Source organism: Cicer arietinum, chromosome 5, assembly GCF_000331145.2.
Source record: "Cicer arietinum cultivar CDC Frontier isolate Library 1 chromosome 5, Cicar.CDCFrontier_v2.0, whole genome shotgun sequence".
Classification (NCBI taxonomy): domain Eukaryota; kingdom Viridiplantae; phylum Streptophyta; class Magnoliopsida; order Fabales; family Fabaceae; genus Cicer; species Cicer arietinum.
In genome coordinates this window covers 53,081,889-53,106,455 of record NC_021164.2, presented here as the reverse complement: position 1 = coordinate 53,106,455, position 24,567 = coordinate 53,081,889, and the positions used below count along the sequence as shown (strand labels likewise).

The following is a 24,567-nucleotide window of genomic DNA, read 5'->3' as shown; positions in this document are numbered from 1 at the left end:
GCATGCGCCACGCGTGCTGTCCAATGGCAGAGAAGGCGTGCCACTTTTCTCTAGGCTGCCACGTCAGGGAGCGTTTCACTAAACTGGACATTCCGTCCTCTGATGGTTTTCCTATCCTCTCAAGCCTAACTAAAAATGTAAATATTTAAAAAGCAACAGATTTTTATATAAAAATAAAATAATAATATAAATAATAAAAAATAATAATAATAAAATAAAAAGCATCGCAGGATAAATCAATTAACTTTAGACAAATTAATAATTGAAAGTTCATCCAAGATCTTTTTGAACCTATCCTCTTGGAGAGGTTTGGTAAAGATATCTGCTAATTGATTTTCAGTGTCAATAAAAATCAGTTCTAAATCCCCTTTTTGCACATGATCTCTTATAAAATGATGTTTAATTTCAATGTGCTTAGATCTAGAATGTTGAATGGGATTTTTAGAAAGATTTATTGCACTTGTATTATCACAGAGGATGGGAATTTTTGTGTACCTTAGCGAGTAGTCCTCAAGCTGATTTTTTATCTAGAGCAGTTGTGAGCAACATTGAGCGGCTGATACATACTCTGCTTCAGTAGTTGAAAGAGCAATGGTACTTTGTTTTTTGCATGACCAACTTATTAGGGATTTACCAAGAAATTGACAAGCACCACTTGTGCTTTTTCTTTCAACTTTGTCTCCCGCGTAGTCGGCATCACAGTAAGCTATGAGGTCAAGATTTGAACATTTTTTGTACCATATTCCCAGATTTATAGTGCCAACAAGGTATCTAAAAATCACTTTTACAGCTGTGAGATGAGATTCTTTAGGAGAGGATTGGAATCTTGCACAAAAACCGACTGCAAAGACTATGTCCGGTCTGCTTGCTGTTAAATACAACAAGGATCCTATCATCCCTCTGTATTCTTTTTCAGAAATTGGAGTTCCTTCATCATCTTTGTGGAGTGTGGAGGATGGGTGCAATGGAGTTCCCATACTCTTGGCAAAACTCATGTTGTATTTTTTGAGCAAATCCTTGGTGTATTTTTCTTGTGAGATAAAAATATCATCCTCTAGTTGTTTGATTTGTAAACCAAGGAAGAATTTCAATTCCCCCATCATACTCATCTCAAACTCACTTTGCATGAGATTTGAGAAATCTTTACACATTGTTTCATTTGTGGATCCAAATATAATGTCATCGACATATATTTGAACAATCAATAAATCTTTTTCAAGTGTTTTCTTGAAAAGAGTAGTATCAATATGTCCTCTAATGAATCCATTTTCTTTTAGAAAAGAACTTAACCTCTCAGACCAAGCTCTAAGAGCTTGCTTTAAACCATAAAGAGCTTTAGAGAGTTTGAACACATAGTTTGGTCGTTTTTCATCCTCAAATCCAGGAGGTTGACGAACATACACTTCTTCATTTAAGAACCCATTCAAAAAGGCACTTTTCACATCCATTTGGAATAGTTTTATACCTTTATGAGTAGCATAAGCTAAGAGGATTCTTATTGCTTCAAGTCTTGCTACGGGTGCAAACGTTTCATCATAATCTATTCCTTCTTGTTGGTTGTACCCTTGTGCCACTAGTCTTGCTTTATTTCTAATGACTTCTCCATCCTCATTTAGTTTGTTTCTAAATATCCATTTAGTTCCAATCACCGATTTGTCCAGAGGATGGGGTACAAGATTCCATACCTTGTTTCTTTCAAATTGTGAGAGTTCTTCCATCATAGCTTCAACCCATGATTTGTCACCAATAGCTTGATCAATTGTCTTGGGTTCAACTTGTGATATCATGGCCATGTTGGAAGTATTTTCCCTTAGAGAGTTTCTGGTTCTCACACCATCTTCCGTATTCCCAATGACCAGATCTAGAGGATGATGCGTGACTGTTTTCCATCCTCTTGGAAGTTGTTGAGAGGTTGGATCAGACTCATCCTCTGCGTGAGGACCGGGGACTTGTGAGGATGAATTTTCATCTTCTTCATCTTTATCCTTTTTCTCTAAACACAAGTCATCAAACTCATCAAAAATAACATGCATGGATTCCTCCACAGTTTGAGTCCTAAGATTATATATTCTATAACCTTTTGACGTTGTGGAGTATCCTAGAAAAATTCCTTTATCGGATTTTGGATCAAACTTTCCCAAATTTTCTTTATTATTTAGAATGTAGCAATAACACCCAAATATGTGAAAATAGGAAATATTTGGTTTTCTCCCTTTCCATAATTCATATGGAGTTTTGTTCAAATTTTTTCTAATGGATGTACGATTTGAAATATAACAAGCGGTATTAATGGCTTCGGCCCAAAAATATTTTTCAATGTTGGCTTTATTTAAAATAGTTCTAGCCATTTCTTGTAAAGTTCTATTTTTCCTTTCAACAACCCCATTTTGTTGGGGAGTTCTTGGACAAGAAAAGTTGTGAGAAATACCATTTTCTTCACAAAGATTTTTAAAAGATTCATTTTCAAATTCACCTCCATGGTCACTTCTCACCGAGACAATTTTTGAACCTTTTTCATTTTGAATCTTTTTGCAAAAATGGTGGAATGCCTCAAAGGCTTCATCTTTGTGTTTTAAAAATAGAACCCAAGTAAAACGGGAAAAATCATCAACAAGTACAAAGCCATATCTTTTTCCACTAAGACTTGGAGTTTTGATAGGACCAAAGAGATCAATGTGAATAAGTTCAAGAGGATGATTTGTTGAAACAAAGTTTTTAGAGTGAAAACTACTTTTAACTTGTTTTCCTTTCACACAAGCTTCACAAACTTTGTCTTTTTCAAAATTAATTTTTGGAAGACCTTTTACTAATTCTAAATTTGCCAATTTAGAAATAGTGTTTAAGCTTATGTGACCGGCTCGTTTGTGCCAAATTCATTTATCTTTTTCAATGGAAACAAAACAAGATTCAGTAGGTAAATCATCAAGATAAAGTTCATATAAATTCTTTTTTCTAAAACCGGAAAAGAAAACTCTACTCGAGGATGAGTGCTTAACCTCACATAGAGTGGGCTTAAAAATAACTTCAAAACCACTGTCGCACAATTGATTAATGCTTAGCAAGTTATGTTTCAAGCCATCCACATATTGAACATTTTCGATTTTTGCAGAATTATTCTTACCAATAATACATGTTCCTTTTATTTGAGCTTTATCATTATTACCAAATGTGACTGATCCTCCATCCTTTATCTCCAATGACATGAAGCAGTGCTTATCTCCCGTCATATGCCTTGAGCAACCACTGTCCAAGTACCAAGGCTTTCTTTTGTTGATTAGAGGATGAACCTGTTTTAGAGTTTAAAAGAGACTTAGGTACCCATATAGCTTTGGATCCTTGTTGGTTAGTTTTTCCTCTTTTGAGGACATTCCTTTTATGATGGCAAATAGAATCATGGTGCCCATGTTTACCACAGAATGAGCATGCTGCCTTTTCATTGTTAGCTTTCTTCTTAGCATGACAAATTTTGGAAGTATGCCCAAGTTTTTTGCAAAAGGTGCATTTAGGCCTATCCTCTCATTTTTTAGGCAAGAAAAAGTTTTCATATAATTTTTGTTTTTGAGAGCTTTTAAAACCAATTCCAGCCTTGTCAAATATTCCAGATTGGGACCCCATTATCTTTTGAAATGTTTCTGTAGATTTGACAAAGTTGGAAATATCATTTTTTAGTTCCATAACCTCAGTTTTCAAAATTTCCTTTTCTGTATCCTCGTCAGGAGGATGCGATTCAAGAATTTTTTGTTTCTCAGAATTTTGAAAGTGAGATTGCTGCAACTCTTGAATGATTTTAACATATTCATCATTCTTTTTCTGTAGCTCTTCATTTTGTTTCTTTATCTCAACAAGTTGGGTTTTTTGAAACATGCATTTTTGAGATAAAGTGTATGAGTCATTTAAAAGGCTATCAAATTCAACTTCTAATTTTTCACAATTTGGACATAGATCAGAAATACTTACCTTGTCATTTTCTGATTTTGTCATGAGACATAGGTTGGCCTCTTCTTCCTTTTCTTGCTCCGAGGATGACTCATCACTATCATCCCAAGTGATCATCATGGATTTGTTTTTGTATGGGAATTTTCTAGAGTTCCTTTTGTTGAGAGGACACTCAGTTTTATAGTGTCCCATCTTGTTGCATCCATAACAAGTTATTTGACTCTTGTCAATTTTTTCTTTTTGAGGAGGTCCTCTATTCTGTCCTCTTCTGTTTAACATCCTCTGGATTTTTCTGGAAATCAGAACGAGGTCATCCTCATCCTCAGACAGAGGATACTCTGCGCTTTCCTTTGTTATGACATCTTCATTCTTCTTGGAGCTTTCTGTTTGGCTGGTTTTTAGAGCAATCATTCTTCCCTTTTTGTTTGGTTTATCAGCCAATAACAATGGTTCATGAGCTCTTAGAGTTCCAACCAAATCTTCTAATTTCATGTTGGTCAAATCTCTTGCTTCTGTAATGGCAGTTACCATTGGCCTCCATTCTTTTGGTAAACTTCTTAGGATCTTTCTTATCCTTTCTTGAACGGAGTATACCTTTCCAAGAGATCTCAAGTTATTCAATATGATGGTTAACCTTGAGAACATTTCATCAATGGTTTCATCCTCCTTCATTTCGAATAGTTCGAAATCCCTTACTCCCATATCTATCCTTGCTTCTTTTACATGACTTGATCCTTCATGATGAATTCTTAGAGTATCCCATAGCTCTTTAGCGTTTTTGCATTCTTCAACTCTGTCATACTCTTCCCTGCACAAAGCACACGTTAGAAATAAATGAGCTTTAGAGTTTAGGAGTACCTTTGCATTTTCATCAGCCGTCCATTGTGCTTGAGGTTTCTCATCGGAGGTTGCATCTGCGTTGTTGGTCCTGATGACATGATCTCCATTTTCCACCACAGACCACATGTTGTTGTCTTGTGATATGAGAAATAGCCTCATCTTACCTTTCCAATGATAGTAATCTGTACCATCAAAGTAGGGAGGTCGGCTGGATGATCCTCCTTCAGGGATGTACTTAGCTTTTGACATATTTCTTTTTGGATCTTTTTCTCTTACACTGTTAGGTGTATTTTTTAGAGAACCTTGCTCTGATGCCAATTGTTGTAGCTAAATATCACTAGAAGGGGGGTTGAATAGGGATTTTGCTGTTAAAAAATATTTTAAGTGTTTTTAAAACTATCCTCTCGCTGAGGATGGCTAGCTCGAGGATGGGATTTTTAAATCGTTAGATCTAAGCTGAGTAAAAAAGTAGGAGCAGAATATGAGGGACACACACACAATTTTATACTGGTTCACCCAAAGATGGCTACGTCCAGTCCTCACACCCTTGTGAGATTTCACTAACTTTCAAAACAGATCAATCCTCAACCCGAGGATGATTACAACTGTGTATTATCAAGCTTCACCAAGCTTACAATCAATTTCCAAATATTTCCAAGCTTCACTCACTAGGAAATTACAAAGTAGAATGAGAGTGATTGATACTTAATACTTTCTCAAAAGATATACAAAGATATAGTGTAGGATCAAAGAAAGTAATAAGGGAGGATGTGATTTGCTTCTTGAAAGCTTTAAGATGCTTGATCTTTTTATGCAAGTGTGTTGTGTGTCTTCCAATGGAGAGCTTGTATGCATTTTATACAGATCCAAGCCCTTGATGACCGTTGGAGCTCATTTTCAAAGGATCCAAGGTTTTCATCAAAATTACAGAACTACCACTCAGCTTGTTAGGCTTAGGCAGAACCATCCTCACGCAGCACATGCTTTGATCTTGACATGTCCTTGCTTTTTCACTTTAATCAGAGTGCAAGGCTGTTTCTGAGCTGCATTTTTCGAAGTCTTTAAGGTCTAAGTTGGCTTCATCTTTTGAGGTGATGTGGACAAGAGAGAAAAAGCCACTTTATGACATAGGACTGTCATACTCAGTCCGAGGATCAGATCTGGCAGCAACATGTGATCTTCCATTTTTGGCTTGTTTCAAGTTGCCTTTTGCTAACTTGACTTCCTTATGAATAAAAACGTGCAAGCCCATTTAATGATCAGATTTTGACATTTGCACATGCTTGATAGGTTGCTTTCACTTTTGCTAGCCTTTCCTTTACATACTAGATCTAGCCATATTCACCTTTTTCTTTTGACCTTTTGACTCTAGCTTTGAATGCTTTGTTTATTCATTTTTGACATTGATATACAATTGAATAAACACAATATTCTGGTGAGAAATCAGATTGTCCAGATCTGGAGATATTGCAGCAATTTCCATCCTCGCGCATGCAGCAATTTCCATCCTCGCGCATGCAGCAATTTCCATCCTCGCGCATGCAGCAATTTCCATCCTCGCGCATGCAGCAATTTCCATCCTCTATAAAAAGATATATATATATATATATATATATATATATATATATATATATATATATATATATTTGACAATAAAAAATATTAAAAAACAACTAAACAAATATTTTTAATTAACACATACAGAGAGACGAAACATGTATTTATCACTTATAATTGTCACATCATTTAAAATATATTAAATTATTATTTTTTACTTCAAAATTTAAAAAAAAACTAAAATTATCGAATTTTTAAATAAAGATATTAATTTCATAAATCAATAATAATAAGGTAAGTAAAGTTACTATTAAATTTAATATTTTAAATGTGTTTTATTATAATTTTTCGTTATTAGTTAATACGGGAGGGTGATTCCTTCTATCAATGGGATTATCCTTTTTTCCCTTCTTTTATTATAAGTATCCTTTAATATTTTAGAAGGTTATCATTCACTTAGAGTATCCTCCACTTTCAACTAAGAAGACTAATCCATTTAAGGATTTGAAGTGCATTTAAGATTTTTTTTTTGGTGCAAATGTTTTTCTTTCTGTTAAAATAGCCCTCTTTTGTACACGTGAATAATAAATTGAAATCTAGACCACATGGTCAAGAGACCCGAGTTATGTACCACTTCGACGCACCAATTTGGCACTAGACATCCTTGGAGAGTTTTTAAGTTCAAAAATGTGTTCTTAATGATTTTTACTATCAAAGAAGATTGATGTGGGTGCAATTTACTTACACAATTACTTGTTGAAAATAATTCTAAGTTAACAATTAAGTGATGAAAATCCTCGTATAAATTAAATGAGAACTATAAACCTCGTTGAAAATTAATAATGGGATATATGTATATTTTATGAATAGAACAACTTAAAGCGTAACAACTATAATCATCTACTTTTTTCTTAAGAGAGAATCGAAGTGTACAAAGAAAACTAAATAATTAGGAGGATATTCTTAGACATATAAACTATATAAACTACAGAGATCATAAAAAAATGTATTTATTGATTTCAACTGAAATAAACTTTACTCCAATACAATTGAAAATGTCTAAATAGAGACTATAGTTAGCGAACCAATTGACACTTTTATTTTGCTTGTCAAATATGTTGGACTTAAATGTTCAAATAAGAGTCCAAAGATATTTAATACGCCAAATCAAACTAGGAAATGTCCTACCTAAATTACAATTTCTATAATCATGTCAATTTGAATTTTAGAGTCAATTTTCATAATAAAATAGGATAAGTCTTTCCAACTAAGGTTGTTAAAATTGCGAGTTAACTCGTAAACTTGTATGATTTTATGAGGTTAGATTGCAATTTTGAGTTAACATAGTAGTAAATTCAAAATCTTGTAAACTCGAAAATCTAACCGAGTTCATTCAGTTGAAATCGCAAATTAATTTATAAACTCAGTTGAAATCGCAAATTAATTTATAAACTCAGTTAAAATCACATAAACTTGCAAACTAGTATCTAACAAAATGTTTGAACTTATTATTTAAAAAATTGTGAAATTAAACCATTTAACCAATAAAAATAATAACCAATTAATTGGATACAATAAACGAAAGAAATGTCACGTTAAATGTATACCATAAATATCACTTCAATCCAAGTTACAATTGCAAGGACATCATCTGTTGATTTTATAGATAATCTTTTTCTCTATTTTGCATAACCTTATGATGCGAGACTAAATATTTGAAAGTCTAAACAACAATACTATGCTATTATCCTATTTTGTTAACATTTGTTTTTCTCTTCCAAAAACAATTTTATTCTATTATTGATAACAAGTATTGAACATATGTATATATATTTTAATTTCAAATTTTTTAATTTTATATTTGTTAATTAAATTAATTTTATTAATTTATTTAAAAACAACGTCGATGAAATTTTGTATAGCTTTCATAATGTTTAATTTAACACAAATTTATAAGTATGACACTTTTATCTTAGTAATTTAATATTTTATCTATAATTGATTTAAAATGAAGTATTTATAGTAATATATATATTATTTTTTTAATATAAAATAAATTGATCCGAATTCATCTAAATAAAAAACAAATTTATTTAAACTCTTGAGTTTGACCGTTTCAGCCATAATCAAATTAAAACCCCAAATCTATTTCTCTGCCTGCAAAAAGAAGATAGATTTAATCTCTAAACTTGTGAACAAGGATATGTATTTTTTTTTTTTTTTTTTTAATAAAACATAAAAAACAAATGGAGTTAATCTCATCTGATGGTTTTTTTTACATCCATCTATCTACTCAACAAACAAACAAGTGAAACAAGTGGGACTTGTTTCTATTTCTAATTTCTAACACCTCTCCACCTACATTGGATGCACATCTGCTTCTTCCCTCTGCAACTCTCTCTCTCTCTCCATGTCCATGGCAATTTCAACCTACCCTTTTTCTTCCTCTTCATCATCTCTAATCTCACCTTCTCTCCTTCTAACTCTTCAATGCTCTCACACATCCATCCCCACCCCAACTCCCATTTTCTCTACTCTTCCACTCTCAACACCACCTACTTCACTCACAATCATGCTGTAAAATTTTCATTCTTTCTGTTGTAAACTTTCTTTCTCTCAATTCGGATACCCTTTTGGTCATTTTGTTTGATTTTCACCTCTGCAGCACCCAAAACCCCATTATTTCTCTAGTTGTTGGGTTTTTCAGTGTCTGGATCAAGTTTACAGAAGGGTTTTTGTCTGATCTGATTGTAGACATAAAGATAGAGTTTTTGGAGCTTTGTCAATTTAAGAGGATTTTCTATTTCAGCTGAGGATCCTATCTCTTCTGAGGTTTGTGAGATTGGGAATAAAAAAGGGTCAATTTAGGTGATGTTTTTCTTTGATTGCCAAAGCCCTTTTTAATTTTTTAGAATTGTATTTTAATATTTTGTTAGATATCATTTGGAAGGGCATATATGTATAATTAGGGTTTCTGATTTTTTACTTAGATGTTATAGTACTGTGGTTCTGAGGGTTCTGGTTAGTTTTATGTGAAGCAAACATCTTTGAGGTTTCTCAGAGGGTTATTTGTTTTTCATGATGATGTTATGCTATAAGGCTGTTACTTTGTAACTGTGGATTTCTCTGGTTATGAATTAAGGGTTTTTTGTTGGACCCTATACCACTTTTTTGAAATCAAGGGAATATCTGGTGTTGCTGTTCTCTTCAAGATGACCGTAGACGACGATGATAGGTGGTTTGTGGAATGGAAAGAACAATTTGTTTCGCAAGAGCGCGGCCATCGTGTGGTTCATTATTACCTAAAGGATTCTGCTGGGGAATCCATCCTTGCAGTTGTGGGGACTGAGAGGAGTATTAGACACATGTGCTATGTTGTTGCTGAGGAGTTCCTTGAAGTTTTTGGAATGGAGTGTTCTATTCCACCTGGTTTCAAATGGAGATCTAGAAGAGAGGTGGTGGATTGGCTTACGTCGATGCTATCGAAGCAGCATGTGCGGGGAGATAGAAGTGGTAAGTTGATGCTTCTTATGTCTAATCTGACTAGTTGCTTCATATAATTGTTTTGGTTATTGTAGGTCGAATAATAATTAGTAAAATAATATAAGGATGTGATGATTTATGAGATCAATGTTATTAAATTTGGAGCGGTGCTCGACCTGGTCAGTGGTTGAACTCATCGGTCACTGGTTCAACCGCAAATTTATATCTTTTAATTTTTTGCATTTTGTAATATGGAATATATATATATATATATATATATAATATTTTTATCATACAAACATTGAGTCCATACAATGGTCTAGTAGCACCACTTATTTGAAGAAGCAACTGGAACTGGGTTTGGTTCAGATGACATGAATTTTTTTTCTTCATTTTTAAACATATACATCTCCCTTGCATGATTATGCATGTAAGCAATTTTGAACATTTCTTATGCAGCGCGTGGGTCTTGCCTTCAACTGTGCAAAAAGTCAAGTCTAGGATACTGTAGTTATAGAAAACAAACTGCCCGAGTCAACGAGTTTACCGGTTCAGAGAGGTGACTGCACTGGTCACCCTTCTGGATCCCGGTTAGACCGGCCGGTCCGGTCCAAGTTTAATAACACTAAGGGATACAATCAAATGATATAAACTTATGAACAATGATATCTTCTTTTGTCTGAAATAGCAGCGATATGGACGTGGTTCGATAAATAATTTGTGCCATTATCTGTAGTAGTAGAAAAGAAATGCAAATACAAATACTTAATGTTCAAGTAAATTAACCTTTTTTTTTAAACTTTGATTTTCTTCAATATCTCTTTTGTTATTCAATTGTGAAAGGTCTTCTCAATGATAATATTTTATATTGTTTGGTTCTTTCTTATTCTTATCCCTCCAATTAAAAACTGCAAATATTCTCAAATAGAAGACATGATGGTGGAACTCTATCCAATATCTTGTTAGTAATTTTTTTTCTTTTTTATTTTGGATTTCAAATTACAGTATGGCCTGCTCATAATTTGGCAATAGTTCATGAGATCACAAACGGTAGTATCAATGAAGTTGCACAAATGGTGGATGACAAGGTATATCCTTTTTTTTTTGTTTATTTTCTGTTGTTCTTACTTTCTCTATTTGCCTCTACTGTTTCTGGCGAATGTTTTTTTGACGCACCTGAACTCCTCTATTTCAGGACATTCCAAAGAGTAACTCCAAATTATCCAATTCAGACATTGTTTGGTCAGGACTTGCGTGGACATGTAGCAAACAACTCAAGCATTATCCCGCATTTTGCCGGAATGGCATCCAAATAGGGGTAAGAACCCTTTGAACCAAACCTTCCGAAAACGTTTCCCTTGTGATACAACCAAAATATTTAGATGGTTTTTTTATGTATAATTTTTTTAATCTCAAAGTTTACATTCTTTTTGATATGTAGATTCAATCCTTTGTATTTGTCATGGGCAATGGAGAGAGTCATTATGTCGCTTATTTAGAAGATATGTATGAAGACAGGAGAGGGCAGAAAAAGGTTAAAGTAAGGTGGTTTCACCACAATCAAGAAGTCAAGGGTGTAATTCCCGTACGAAATCCTCACCCTCGGGAAGTTTTCATCACACCTTATTCTCAAGTCATCAGCACAGAGTGTGTTGATGGTCCTGCCACAGTCTTAACTCGCGAGCACTATGAAAAATGCACGCCTTATTTTTCACCCGCTTCAACAGACAGAATACATTTGTGCTTTAGGCAATTAAAAGGTAACAAAGTCAAGCCCTTTGACTTAAGTAAACTGCGTGGCTACTATGCACAGCCGGTTCTCTCTTCCTTGCACGATGATACTGTCCACATCACCGAGTCTCTGAGCAACAGTCTCACAGGAGAAGACGATGATATTAATGCAGGTGATGATCCAAAGAGGGGAACCAAGAGGAGTAGAAGTGTTAAGGGGTCTCCTCAATTTTGTAACGGTCGACAAGGAGTTAGGAAGTTGATTAGAAATAAGCAGATGATGGGATATCAAACCTTCCAAGTTGTTAATTATGCAAGGCCGAATAGGAGATTGCTTTCTGTGAAGCCGGTTGAATGTCAACATTGGTATAACTCAACGTACAAAGTTGATGACAAGATAGAATTACTCTCTCAAGATAGTGGCATCCGAGGCTGCTGGTTCCGGTGTACAATTGTGCAGGTAGCTCGGAAACAACTGAAAGTCCAATATGATGATGTTCAGGATGAAGATGGAAGTGGAAATCTTGAGGTATAATCAAACTTTTGAGATACTCTAATTTCATTTTTTATGTTGGTACTTGGAGTTATCTATAAATATGTACATAAATAAAGGGGAGGTTCATATTTAAAGTTTTATCTTTATAAAAGGGGAAGTATAATGCTATAAACCCTCTATCTATTTATAGGAAACCTTACTTTGCATTCACAAGTTAATTCCATGACATAAATTTTTGGCGTCCTAGTCACACTGGCAATTCCAATTGTTGCACCAAGACTCCTCTTAATTAAGATTTTATCAACGTTTCATAGTTTTCAAAACTAAAATGTAATAAATGTTCTTCACTCATTGTAGATTGGGTTTAAATAACATTCCAAAAGGCGGTGGAATCACTTTGTGTATAAAAGTATACACCATGCTAGTTTAGAAAAGTGCTAGCAACACTCACTTTAACACTCTTTTATAGGGTGAAATTCATGTAGGTACGACCATGTTGTGAATGGGTCCCACATAAAGTGATGAGGCCTACATGGATTTCATCCAATATGATAGTAAATATTGGAAAGAGTTTCCAAAACTCACTCTCTTATTTGGTAAACTCAAGTAGTTGCCACCACTTCATGTGGAAGATTATTTCTTATAAGTATTACTATATATGAATAACAGTAGATTATTTAGGCTTGTATTATACTAAGATTTCAGTTTCTTAATGCAGTACAAGAGATTCATTTTTTTAAATGTAGATTGTAATGCCCAATCACAATATGGAACGGAATGGCGAGTAAAATATGATATGATTTACCTATAACATTATATATCTGGGAAAATGGAGTTAAGTCCCCAAATGTAAAACAAAATATTCCAAAGAAATGATTATATAGATACCCTCAATGCATAACATTTACTCCATACATTTTTTAATTCAAAACTTTTATCTTGATCTTCATTTTTTAGGAGTGGATCCCTGCTATTAAGTTAGCAAAGCCTGATAAACTTGGGATGAGACAACCTGGTCGGTCGACCATCAGGCCAGCTCCACCTCATGAAGAACAAGAAGTGATTGCCGAGGTTGGAACTGCCGTTGATGCATGGTGGAGTGATGGCTGGTGGGAGGGTGTTGTAACTTCAATTAACAACTGTGGGGATGACTGCGTTCAAGTCTACTTTCCTGGTATGCTGTTTTAAATGTTACCTTTGTTTTTCGCTTTAAAATTTGTCATTCTTCAATTTATAATACAATTAATGTGGTATCAGGTGAAAGCTTGCTAATGACAGTACATAAGAAGGATTTAAGAATATCTAGAGATTGGTTAGGCGAAAAGTGGATTAATATAAAGGCTAAGCCTGATATAATCCCAACTATAAATACAACTAATAGCTTTAACACGAAACAGACCATGTCGCTATCTAAGGCTGAAGATGTAGACGGTGTCAATTTTGCTAATTCATGCCATGAAGTTCCAGCTGATGAGAAGTCTAATGAACCTGATATTGCTGAATACAATATACCCCCTTCAGAAGAAAGTACCCAAGTTGATGATTTTGAAGATAATGATGGTAATAATATTGTTAAGGACAACAATGAGAATGGTGATAACAAGAATGACAGCAGTAGGGATGTGGAGGTGATTGGGACTTCTGGACTTGACTGTAAAGTTGTAGAACTAATGGAAGTGGTTGTGTAATCAATTTTTTAGAAATTATGCATATGATGGTGCGCTGATTGGAGAGCTGTGCCATCATCTCATCTCATGCTTTGTTGTAATATGTTTTTCCATGTTAGTATGATAGAATGTAAAACCCATCGGAGTTGAGTTTAGCAGAAGAGGCTAATCTCCCATAACGTGACGAACTAAAGATCGAATCGTAATTGAGAGAGGTGTTGACATTTATTGTCATACAGTGACTCAAACACAATTATCCCAGGTGGAGGAATCTGTGGGGAACACAAAAAAAAAAAAAAAAAAAAAAAAAAAGAAAGAATGTTATGTAAATAGTAGTTGCAAAGGGGTATAGGGAATCTGATTGAATTTTAACTTGTGTAGTTGTCTTAATAGATGTACAGTTGAGTGTAATGTTGAAGTGTATTTTTGTCATTTCAGTTGGTTGTAGTAGAAAGTAGATTTCTTTTGTATCAAACAGATATTGTTGAGTAATTTCACGTTTTATATGACTAGTTTCAATTACCATACCACATATTTGAGTATCTCTATCTTTTGGTTTAGTAATAGTTTTAGTCTATTAACTATTGCAGTTAGATTATAGTCCTTGGAGTTTGATGTGTTCAATTTATAAACACATGGTATTGGATTTTATATGGCAAACATACTCTTAATCGCTACTTACCGCATTAAATTATCTTATTTTTAATCCCCTCTATATAGAGACTATTTTTCCACAATTTTTATACCACGAATTCTAGTAGGTACTACTTGTTTTTTCTTTTAAAAAAAGTCTAGCAGCGAAAAATCACCAAGTGTTGAAAAGAGGAGGTATGGTGGATTCAAATCAGTAACCTTTTACAATAGAATATTAAAATCCAATTATATATTTTAAAAATAGTAAGTATTTTTTTTTAAATAGTAAGTTAAAAGCTATGTTATCAATAATTTAGATATCATAATTGTTTATAATTTTGAGAGATTGCATGAATTTAAAAAAAATAATAGAGATGCTAACGAAATACATTATTAGTGAAAATTTTGTTACGGAGACGATTTTTAAGATAAAGAAAAATAAATGTAGAAGAAAATTATATTATCTAATTTTATGCAGAAAAATAACATGCATGATTAAATTATTTTTTACAAACTATATATATTTAAAGTTTATACTAACGTATGTTATATGTTATGTATATATATATATTGCTTTTTTTATGATATTGGCGTTAGGAATTTCAGGTCACGTTAATGTGCTGATTTGTGCTATTTTTGGCGAATTTAATGGCGTCTTTGTACAATTCTAGAGATTTTGCTCTGTGATTATTTTTACAAAGTTGTTCTTAATGTATTTGGATTGTGTGCAGTCCTGTCTCACGTAATCATCTATATCTAAACTGTTTAATCAATATTGAACTGTTAAAAGTACATAATTAAAACCTATTCCTAGTGACCATAATATTTGCCCCTACAATTTAGATATTGATTATGTGTGCTATTTTTTTCATTAAATTTATTTTCTAAAATGAAATTATTCTAAAAATTAATTCGTAAAATAATGTGAATGCTTAATCAATATTCAGAATTGTTTTAATTCAATTAAATATTTTGAATATTATATTCTGTTTGCTTTATACAAATATTTTATATTTTTATTTTTCAAAATATGTTTATTTTACTACAATAAAAGATTTTTTAAATTAATTATTGTCATGAAAAGAAGATAAAATATTAACTGATAAAAATGCGTTTTGAAAATAATTAAATTTTTTGACATTTTTATTATTAATATAAATAAATATAAATAATTATTCAATTGAAAAGTATCTTATCTCTATTAACAAATAAATTTAATATAAATATATATATATATATATATGTTTTAATTTTCAAAAAATAAATAATTATTCGATTGAAAAGTCTCTTATCTCTATTAACAAATAAAAATATCACAAATATATATATTTTTTAATTTTTATGTACAAAGCTGAAATCACTTTAGGTCTTGGGCCTTGGGTCTCCAACCTTGTAAAACAAAAAAACAAAAAAAAGAATGAAAAACAAATAAAATAAAGAAAAATATAAAATAAAATAAAACAACGGATAATTCTTATTCACACAAAGCAATCTTTCTTTCAGTTCAGAGAGTGAAGTTTCAATGGCGGTTTCATCTCTCTCATCAACACTCGTTCCTTCACTTTCTCTCTCCAATTCTAACCCTTCATTATCTTCCAAGCCAAAGTTCCAATCTTTATCCTTTCTCTCCGGCAACACTTTGAGGCTTACAAACCCAACAAAACCTTTTCATTCATCAACTGTGGTTTGTGCTGCTCCAGAAGTTTTGAATTCCGCTGATACCAAAGATGTTGAGTCTCTTAACAGTTCCTTTCAGGTTTGTGAATTTCCCTTTTTGTCCTTTTTTCTTCATTTTCCTTCATGTTTATGTACCGTCCCTGGTTAATTATGTTTATTAAATGTATTAATTGAACATATGGGAAAACGGGGGTTGGATTCACATAATTTTAGGTTTTTGGAGATAAAGTGAAAGGGGAAAATGAAAATTCTTTTGTGAATTTTTTGGAGTTTAATATGTTGGTTTGTAAATGCGAGTTGAATTGGCTTTAGCACTGTTATGGTTTTGATTGACATGTGTTTTTTCTTAATGTTTTGAACTCTGTTCAGTTAGTATTATTGGTGATGAAATAACTTGGTGTTTTAGGTTGGTGATTTGGAGACTCCGAGCACTTCTAAGATTAGCATTGAGGCGGATGCAGACATGGTATGTTGATTTGATCGGTTTGCTATTTTCAATTGTTGGTGGATATTTTGTTTGCTTTTATTTTGGGGTATATGTGGTGGTCAAATTCCAAATGTGCATTTTGCAGGGTCATTGAGTATATTAGTAATCTATGTAATACCGAAAGCGTAGTGTCTGACATAACATGGATGCATTTAGTTACATTTAATAACTTCTATTTTTTAAAGTTATTACATGTCTCTAGGTGCCTGTGTCATTTCTAGTGTTTGTATCTATGTTAGTGCTTTGCGGATAGTTAATAAAACTAATGGACATTTTAATTTGTAGATTGTGTTTGGTTAGTTAGGTAATAGGTTTATTGATGCTAGCCGGTTACTTATTAGTAAAATGTATGCTCCTTTGTCAAAAGTATGACATAGTTTCTGGACAAGGTTACATTGGTCTCAGTTTTATTAATTAATAACATATGATACATATATTTAATAATTTTGCTATAGTTTTGTGTAAAATCTGTTTCAAGAATAAATTTGAAGGTTTTTTAAATTACATGATCACGTGTTTTGGGATTTGTATGTGATTCAATATGATTGAGCAAGCCAATGATTTTAATCACACAATTCAATCATTCAACTCGATTTGGCTATGAAGTTAATTATATGATGTGATGAATCATATATGGCTTTGAATCATGCAACACATGCACGAATTGATGTGATCTTTTATTACTATTCTCTTTTTTTTTTCTTCAAAATTTTTCATCCAAGAAACTTAAGCTCCTAGAAGCTTACATTGTTAATGAAAAGGAACTTAAGGAGCTTTACTTATTGCACATCATTTTATCATTTCACTAATTTGTTATCATTCTGCTGAAACGAGGGCTTCAAAAAGTCATTCGCATACTCTTTAGGCCTTTTACACCTTATTGGTTGTTCTCTTGTTTTGTTTTCATTCTTCTTACGCTTCACACAATCCTTAATCACTCTATATGCACACCTTATTTAGTTTGGGTAGTTATCCTAGTTCGATTTAGTTATCAAAAAAGATTAGCAGGCGTTGTACCATGGCAATTCTAATACTTACTATGTGCATTTAACTAAAATGGAATTTAGCATCATCTATTAGTTTTCTAGTCTTTAAGTAAAGGTGAAATGATGAAAAAAGCAACCTAAGGTTTTGAGACTTGCAAAATTTATTTTAATCATTGGTTTGATTTTCTTGTTTGTATACAGAAATTAGAGTAACAATTCATGACATGCTTATCATATTATTTTTAGATGGCACCGAAGCAGAAAATTAGAATCAAGCTTAGATCTTACTGGGCAGACTTGATCGAGGATTCCTGCAAGCAGATATTAGATGCAGCAAGAACTACCAATGCCAAAACAATGGGTCCTGTACCTTTACCAACCAAGAAGCGAATTCACTGTCTACTTAAATCTCCACATGTACACAAAGATGCTCGATTCCATTTCGAAGTTAGAACTCATCAGCGTCTCATTGATATTCTATATCCTACAGCCCAAACAATAGATTCTCTTATGCAACTTGATCTTCCTGCTGGTGTTGATGTCGAGGTTAAGCTCTGAAGATGTTAGCTTCAGGTTGAGTATGGGTGAACTTCAACTTGCTTCTAATAGCAAGAGTAGATTATTTTCAAATATTGTTTCTTTGAACAATACAAATGATCCTTTTGTTTTCTTTTTCATTCTGTGTTTAACAAGGTGTTTTAGAAAGTTTACTGTTGTTGTTGCATAGATATTTCGATATTCTACTCAATGTAATGTAAGTCTTAGATTATCACAACAAAATTATGTCATTCTTCCAAATTATCCAGATGTTTAGTTAACTGATTTGAAAAGCTACTCTACCACTGCATATTTTGTATCTCAAATTTTGTCACTTGCATTTTTCAATAATTCTCTTTATTTATTATTTCAATCTATGCTGCGTGAGTTAGTCTTTCTAGGTATATTGGTTAAATGACAAATATATGGGAATTATATTTTCTGCTGTAATGCTCTCAGCCGTTCGATTTAGATTGATAACTGAGATCGTTTCATGAAGTAAAGTTGACTATTATATGAACTATTCGATATAAAAATAGAGAATGAGATGAATTATTGCATGAAACTGCGTGTCCTCCAAACTTCAGTTAGTTGCAATCCAAATATAAGATAGTAGAAGTGTGTATGATGCAATTTTTGAATGTGTATTTATTGAAACCATAATGCAATCTAATTGAAGTTTTCACTTGCTATTGTTGATATCATGTTCCTTTTCTGCCATCTTTTGTGATAATTTTGGTGCAATTTACTACCCTTTCAAAGAAATGAGTTATTTTACTAGGTCTATGTATCTCATGAAAGAAACTTCTAAATGGATTGTGTGAGTGTGATTGTGGAGTGTCTTGGGATAGCAACCCAAATTAAAGACAAGTAAAACAATATGCATCGTTGATTGAAAAATCAGTACTATAGAATATGACCCTTGTAATTCAAAAGTTAATGCAAAAAGACTTTTTATGAGAAAAGATGTTGAATAACCTCCATCTCCTCTTCTCTTTCCTTATTCCATTGCCTTGTCATGCAATTCAGTTATGCTGTTTGGCTTAGACTAAACATGGAGTCCTATCACTTTGTTGGAGAGTTACATTTAACTCCTTTTATGTTTCTGAAAATTACAATCCTATTCGAATATAGACATTGGGAAGATATGAAAATATTTCAGTGTTCTTGACAATAGATTACACAAATCAAATATAGTTATCATCCAACTTCCTTTAAAGTATGTAGAGTAATAGACTTATGATGAGAGTTATGAATTTGATAATTTTTATGGAGTAGAATTTAATGTTTTGAACTATAACTTACATACTCTGTACAACCCCTCAACGGTTGGATTGGTTGTATTTCTATCAACAATTATTTATAGATGAGATGACATTGTTGGCATCTACTACTGGGGTTTTGCATAATGTTTGTGAGTGTTAAACTCTGGAGTAACGACTTTAATTCCTACTTAAAAAAAAGATGAGTAGACATTGTAACATGGAAGTTCTAAAACTTACTATGTGCATTTAATTAATATGGACTCAACATCACCTATTAGTTTTCTAGTTTTTAAGTAAAGGTGAACTGGTGCGAAAGCAACCTAAGGTTTTATGACTTGTAAAATACATTATAATAATTGGTTTGACTTTCTTGTGCGTATACAGAAAATAGAATAACAATTCATGACATAGTTATCATACTATATGTGGATTCTCATGAAACTAGTTTGCTTATTTATTTTGTATTTCAATTTACCTGAATAAGTTTTTCTATACTGCTATTAGAACTGACAATCAATCTGTGCTTCCAGTTCACTAGCACATGACTCTCAATTAGTGTGAAGGCTCCAAATTATTTTATATAGTATTACCCGAAGGGATTTTGACATGAATATTCCTTTTTTTTTTTTTTTTTTAATTTCAAAATGTCCTATTTTGAAAAAAAAAATATAAGATTGTCCTACTTTTTTGTTCTAGTTGCTGATCGTAATCTGGGGATGCGACCATCTGAAATATTTTTTTTTCATCCTCAACACGAGGTCGCATCCTGGAGATGCGACCGTCTACTATATATTTTTTTTTCCATTTTATTAATTTTGTTAATTATTATTTAATAAATTATAAATAATTAAAATATTTAAAAATTCAAAAAACTATTAATAAAATAAAATATATTAATAAATAATAATAATAATTTTAATAATGTTTTAAATTTTAATAAAAATAATAATAGTAATAATAATAATAAAGTAAATTATATTAATAAAATAAAATTAATTAAATTAAACCAATAAAACACGTTGAATTAAAGAAAAAATACTGAAGGAAAAAATATATCAAACTTATATTTTATCATTATTATTATTATTATTATTATTATTATTATTATTATTATTATTTTCATTAATTTTTATTTATTAGATAAGAAAAATAGGAGGAATTTGTTATAATAACGTGCAAAAATAGAGGAAGTTGTTATAATAATTTGCCAAAACAAAAAATAGGAGGATGTTGTTATAAGAATGTGTCAAAATAAATAACGTGTTCCTTATATTTTGACGATAAAGTAGTTTCTTAACAACCTCTTCTTGTTTAACTGCATTTTCTTCTCCAATATAATGTGTTTTATTTTATTTTATTAATAGTATTTTGATTTTTTAATTATTTTTAATTTATTAAATAATCAATAACTCAATTGTTAACAAACATAATATTAAGTGTTAATTTACCAGCAAAATAGGATTATGTCGGGTATCTGGTTATACTAGAAACATTGTCCAAGCTGGCATATCTACTCAAAATTGATGTATTTTTTTCTTTTGATTTAATGCAATTTTATTTTAATGTATTAATATAATTTTCTTATTATTATTATTATTGTTATTATTATTATTAAAATTATTATTATTAAAATTATTATTATTATTTTTCTTTTTTTTAATGTATTTTTTCTTTTAATTGAATGTATTTTTATTTTATTAATAGAATTTTCTTTTTATTATTATTATTATTAAAATTATTATTATTATTATTATTATTATTATTCTTTTTATTATTATAATTATTAAAAGTTATATAATATTATTAAATTTATTATTATTATTTATAATAGCATTTTGAATTTTTAAATATTTTAATTATTTTTAAATTATTTAATAATAATAAATATAATTTACCCAATAACAAATGCAAATGACAAAAGAAAACTTAAGAGAAATTAAGAGCCTAGAAGGTCGCATCCCCAGGATGCGACCATCAGTTAACATGAAATTTTTTCTTCTTCAGCAGATCGCATCCTCAGGTTACGATGAACAACTAGGACTAAAAAGTAGAACATTCTTGTATTTTCTTTTAAAATGGAGTATTTTGAAATTATAATTTTAAAAAGAGGATATTTCCATCGAAATCCTAAATTTTGAAAAATTATATGATATGTTTAATTTTTTATTCTAATTACTCTAAAATTTTATATTTTCAACTTTTGCTGTAATATTCAAAGTCTGAAATTATTGTCATAATTCTACTATACACTTGTCTATATCTTTTCTCTAAACCCACTTTCTCTGATCTCCTATCCATATCCATCATCAACGTGAAGACGTCGACAATCTACCAAGCACCACCACCAGCCACCGAAGTCGACTATGAGCGAGACCTTCTCCCTTTGATACTTTGAATCTCGTGTTTTGCCTTCACTCGCCTCTGAATCACGCGACTCATATACATAGAAAATTGTGTTTTCCTTCTCTCAATCGTGTTTTCTGCAGATTTTTTCTCCAAATCGCTTTTCAATCCTCCATCTAACAGAGAAGTTTGATCGTTCAACAAAAGTTAGAATCCCGATGTTAGGATTCCTCTAAATTGGGATTTGGGATTTTGTTTACAATTTTGTTGACGTTGTTAGTTGTTGAAACTGATTTTGAATCCAATTTTGTTGTTGTTGTTAGATGCTGCTGTTCTTAGTTGTTGTTAATTATGCATTTTTGAATCCAATTTTGATATGATTTTAATTATAATTTCTAATTATTGAAATTGTATTTTTTTATTAAGGCCCAATTTTTAGATTTGAGCACGAACTCATAAAATATTAAAACCATCCTGATTACTACTATTATAATATTCGTATATTAATAAATGACAAATATATGTGAATTGAATTCTCTATTGTAATGCTCTCAACCATCTAATTTAGATTGATAACTAAGATCGTATCACGCACTAAAATCTATATGTGATATCAACTGTCCAATCTAAAATCAACAGATGATATAAAGTATTGTGTGAAATAGTGTGTCCTCCGAACTGCAATATATCGCACTCCAAATATATGAGATAGTTGGAGTATGTATACTGCAATTATTAAACATGTATTTATTGACTCCCATAATGCAACCTAATTAAAGTTTTCACTTGCTATTGTTGATATCATGTCTGTTTTCTACCATCTTTTCGGTTAATTTAGTAACAATGTTACTATTCTTTCAAAGAAATTGGTTATTTTACTGGGTCTATATATCTCATGGAAGGAACTTCTAAATTGATTGTATGAGAATGTAATCGTTGAATGACATATCAGTAACTTAGAACATGGCCTTTGTAATTTAGAAGTTAATGCTCCTAAGAAAATAAGTCTTTCTTTGTCTAAGCTTAAAGGTTTCTAAGAGAAAAGATGTTGATTAACCTCCATCTCCTTACTCCATTTCTTATTATATCAATTTGCCATGTCAAACAAGTTATGTTGTTTGGTTGAGGCTCAAACATGGAGTCTTATCACTTTGTTAGAGAGTTGTTTTAACTATTTTTATGTTTGTAAAAATTACAACTCTATCTAGAAGTACATATTGGAAAGACAAAAATATTAGAAGTACACTTTGTGAAGACATGAAAATTGTGTTTTTATTTATTTGTTTGTATTTTAGAAGTGTGCCAGAAAGTGGAAAAAAAAGTCATCTTTGTTGGTTCTTTTTGAACTATGTCAAATTGACCCATTTAATCATACTCGCACTTATTAGGACACATTGGTCCATTTCAATCTTCATCCTAAGGTATATTCTCAAGCTTGGAGAAAAGATAACATATAATGAACATTACAAAATATTTAAGCTTGTGATTATATCTTTTTTTAACCATTCTAGAGCACCATTACAAAATATATAAGTTTGTGATTTTTAATTTTTTTTACCATCCTAGTGTAAATGAATACTAAATGTGATGGATTACATGAGTAATATAAGCAACAAAATTAGATGCCTCCATTTGATGATGATGTGTCAATGAAACTAAATCTCCTTTCATGGGCTTATGCAGTTCCATCGCATGCATTATCAAATAAAACAACACATGCAGGTTTAAATGATTAACTCTCAAGTAGTCTAACCTCACTACTTTTTCATAAATTCTCACTAATTCTCTGTCTGATTCAATATGATTGAGCAAGCCAACGATTTAAATAACACAATTCAATCATTCAACTCGATTTGACTATGAAGTTAATTATATGATGTGATGAATGATATATGACTTTGAATCATGCAACAAATGCATGAATTATGTGATATTTTTTCCCAACATTTTTCCTCTAAGAAACTTAAGCTCATTGAAGCTTACATTGTAAATGAAAAGGAGCTTAAGGAGCTTTACATATTTTACATCATTTTATCATTCCACCGATTTGTTATCATTCTACTAAAACAAGGACTTCATAAAGTCATTCACATACCTATCAACACTCTCATTTGTTCTTCTGAAATACATACTTCATACAATCACACTATGTGGCTCTTAAGTTTAATTATTGAAGGCGAAAAAATGATGTTACATGAAATAATTTCACTTTTCTTGACAATAGATTACACAAATCAAATAGTTATCATCCAACTTTCTTTAAAGTGTGTAGATTAATAGATATATGATTGGACTTTTGAGCTCACCAATCATTTCTATGGAGTGGAATTTACTATTTTAACCTATAACTTACCTAATATGTATAACCAATCTTAATAGTTGGATTGGTGGTGTTTCCCTCAACAGTTCTTTGTAGATGAGATGGTGTTGCTGGTATCTACTACCGAAATTTTACGCTATGTATATGAGTGTTATAAACTTTAAAGGACCGAGTTCAATTCCTATTTTAAAATAAATAAAAAATGTAGACATTGTAACATGACAATTGTAATATTAACTTTTAACATTTAAATAATTTAAATTCAATATCAGTTTCATAGTTTTCTTTTCTTTAATTAAAAGTGAAAGATGCAAAAGCAACCTAAGGTTTTGATACTTGCATAATTCATTTTAATAATTGTTTTGACTTTCTTGTGTGTATACATAAATTAGAATAACAATTAATGAAATACATATCATATTAAGTAGATTTTCATGAAACCCAATTATTTGATAGTTTTGATTCTTCTCATATTTAGATGGCACCGAAGTAGAAAATCAATATCAAGCTTATGTCTTACTTGGTAGAGTTATTAAAGGATTCGTGCAAGTAGATATTGGATGTAGCAAGAAGAGGATTCTCCACATGTACACAAGGACACTCATTCCA

The 24,567-nt window shown here is 31.4% G+C and overlaps 2 protein-coding genes across 2 annotated transcripts; both read left to right on the top strand.

The window, feature by feature from the left end:
- The first annotated feature begins 8,644 nt into the window (after positions 1-8,644).
- Positions 8,645-14,240, top strand: LOC101506226 (uncharacterized). Its single transcript, XM_004506633.4, has 6 exons — positions 8,645-9,846; positions 10,822-10,904; positions 11,012-11,134; positions 11,258-12,076; positions 13,001-13,217; positions 13,301-14,240. Exons 1-6 carry the CDS (start codon positions 9,546-9,548, stop codon positions 13,729-13,731), a joined length of 1,974 nt encoding a protein of 657 aa, XP_004506690.1. The 5' UTR covers positions 8,645-9,545; the 3' UTR covers positions 13,732-14,240.
- A 1,502-nt stretch (positions 14,241-15,742) lies between these two features.
- Positions 15,743-18,349, top strand: LOC101505913 (small ribosomal subunit protein uS10c). Its single transcript, XM_004506632.4, has 3 exons — positions 15,743-16,099; positions 16,427-16,486; positions 17,740-18,349. Exons 1-3 carry the CDS (start codon positions 15,866-15,868, stop codon positions 18,049-18,051), a joined length of 606 nt encoding a protein of 201 aa, XP_004506689.1. The 5' UTR covers positions 15,743-15,865; the 3' UTR covers positions 18,052-18,349.
- The last annotated feature ends 6,218 nt before the right edge of the window (positions 18,350-24,567 follow it).

What these genes read in the sequence shown, in the direction of transcription:
- LOC101505913 (XM_004506632.4), top strand. Translation starts at nt 15,866, where the DNA reads ATGGCGGTTTCATCTCTCTCATCAACACTCGTTCCTTCACTTTCTCTC. An exon ending in CTCTTAACAGTTCCTTTCAG is followed by an intron (nt 16,100 to 16,426) that starts GTTTGTGAATTT and finishes TTGGTGTTTTAG; the next exon opens with GTTGGTGATTTGGAGACTCC. An exon ending in TTGAGGCGGATGCAGACATG is followed by an intron (nt 16,487 to 17,739) that starts GTATGTTGATTT and finishes TATTATTTTTAG; the next exon opens with ATGGCACCGAAGCAGAAAAT.
- LOC101506226 (XM_004506633.4), top strand. Translation starts at nt 9,546, where the DNA reads ATGACCGTAGACGACGATGATAGGTGGTTTGTGGAATGGAAAGAACAA. An exon ending in GGAATGGCATCCAAATAGGG is followed by an intron (nt 11,135 to 11,257) that starts GTAAGAACCCTT and finishes TTTGATATGTAG; the next exon opens with ATTCAATCCTTTGTATTTGT. An exon ending in CGTTCAAGTCTACTTTCCTG is followed by an intron (nt 13,218 to 13,300) that starts GTATGCTGTTTT and finishes ATGTGGTATCAG; the next exon opens with GTGAAAGCTTGCTAATGACA.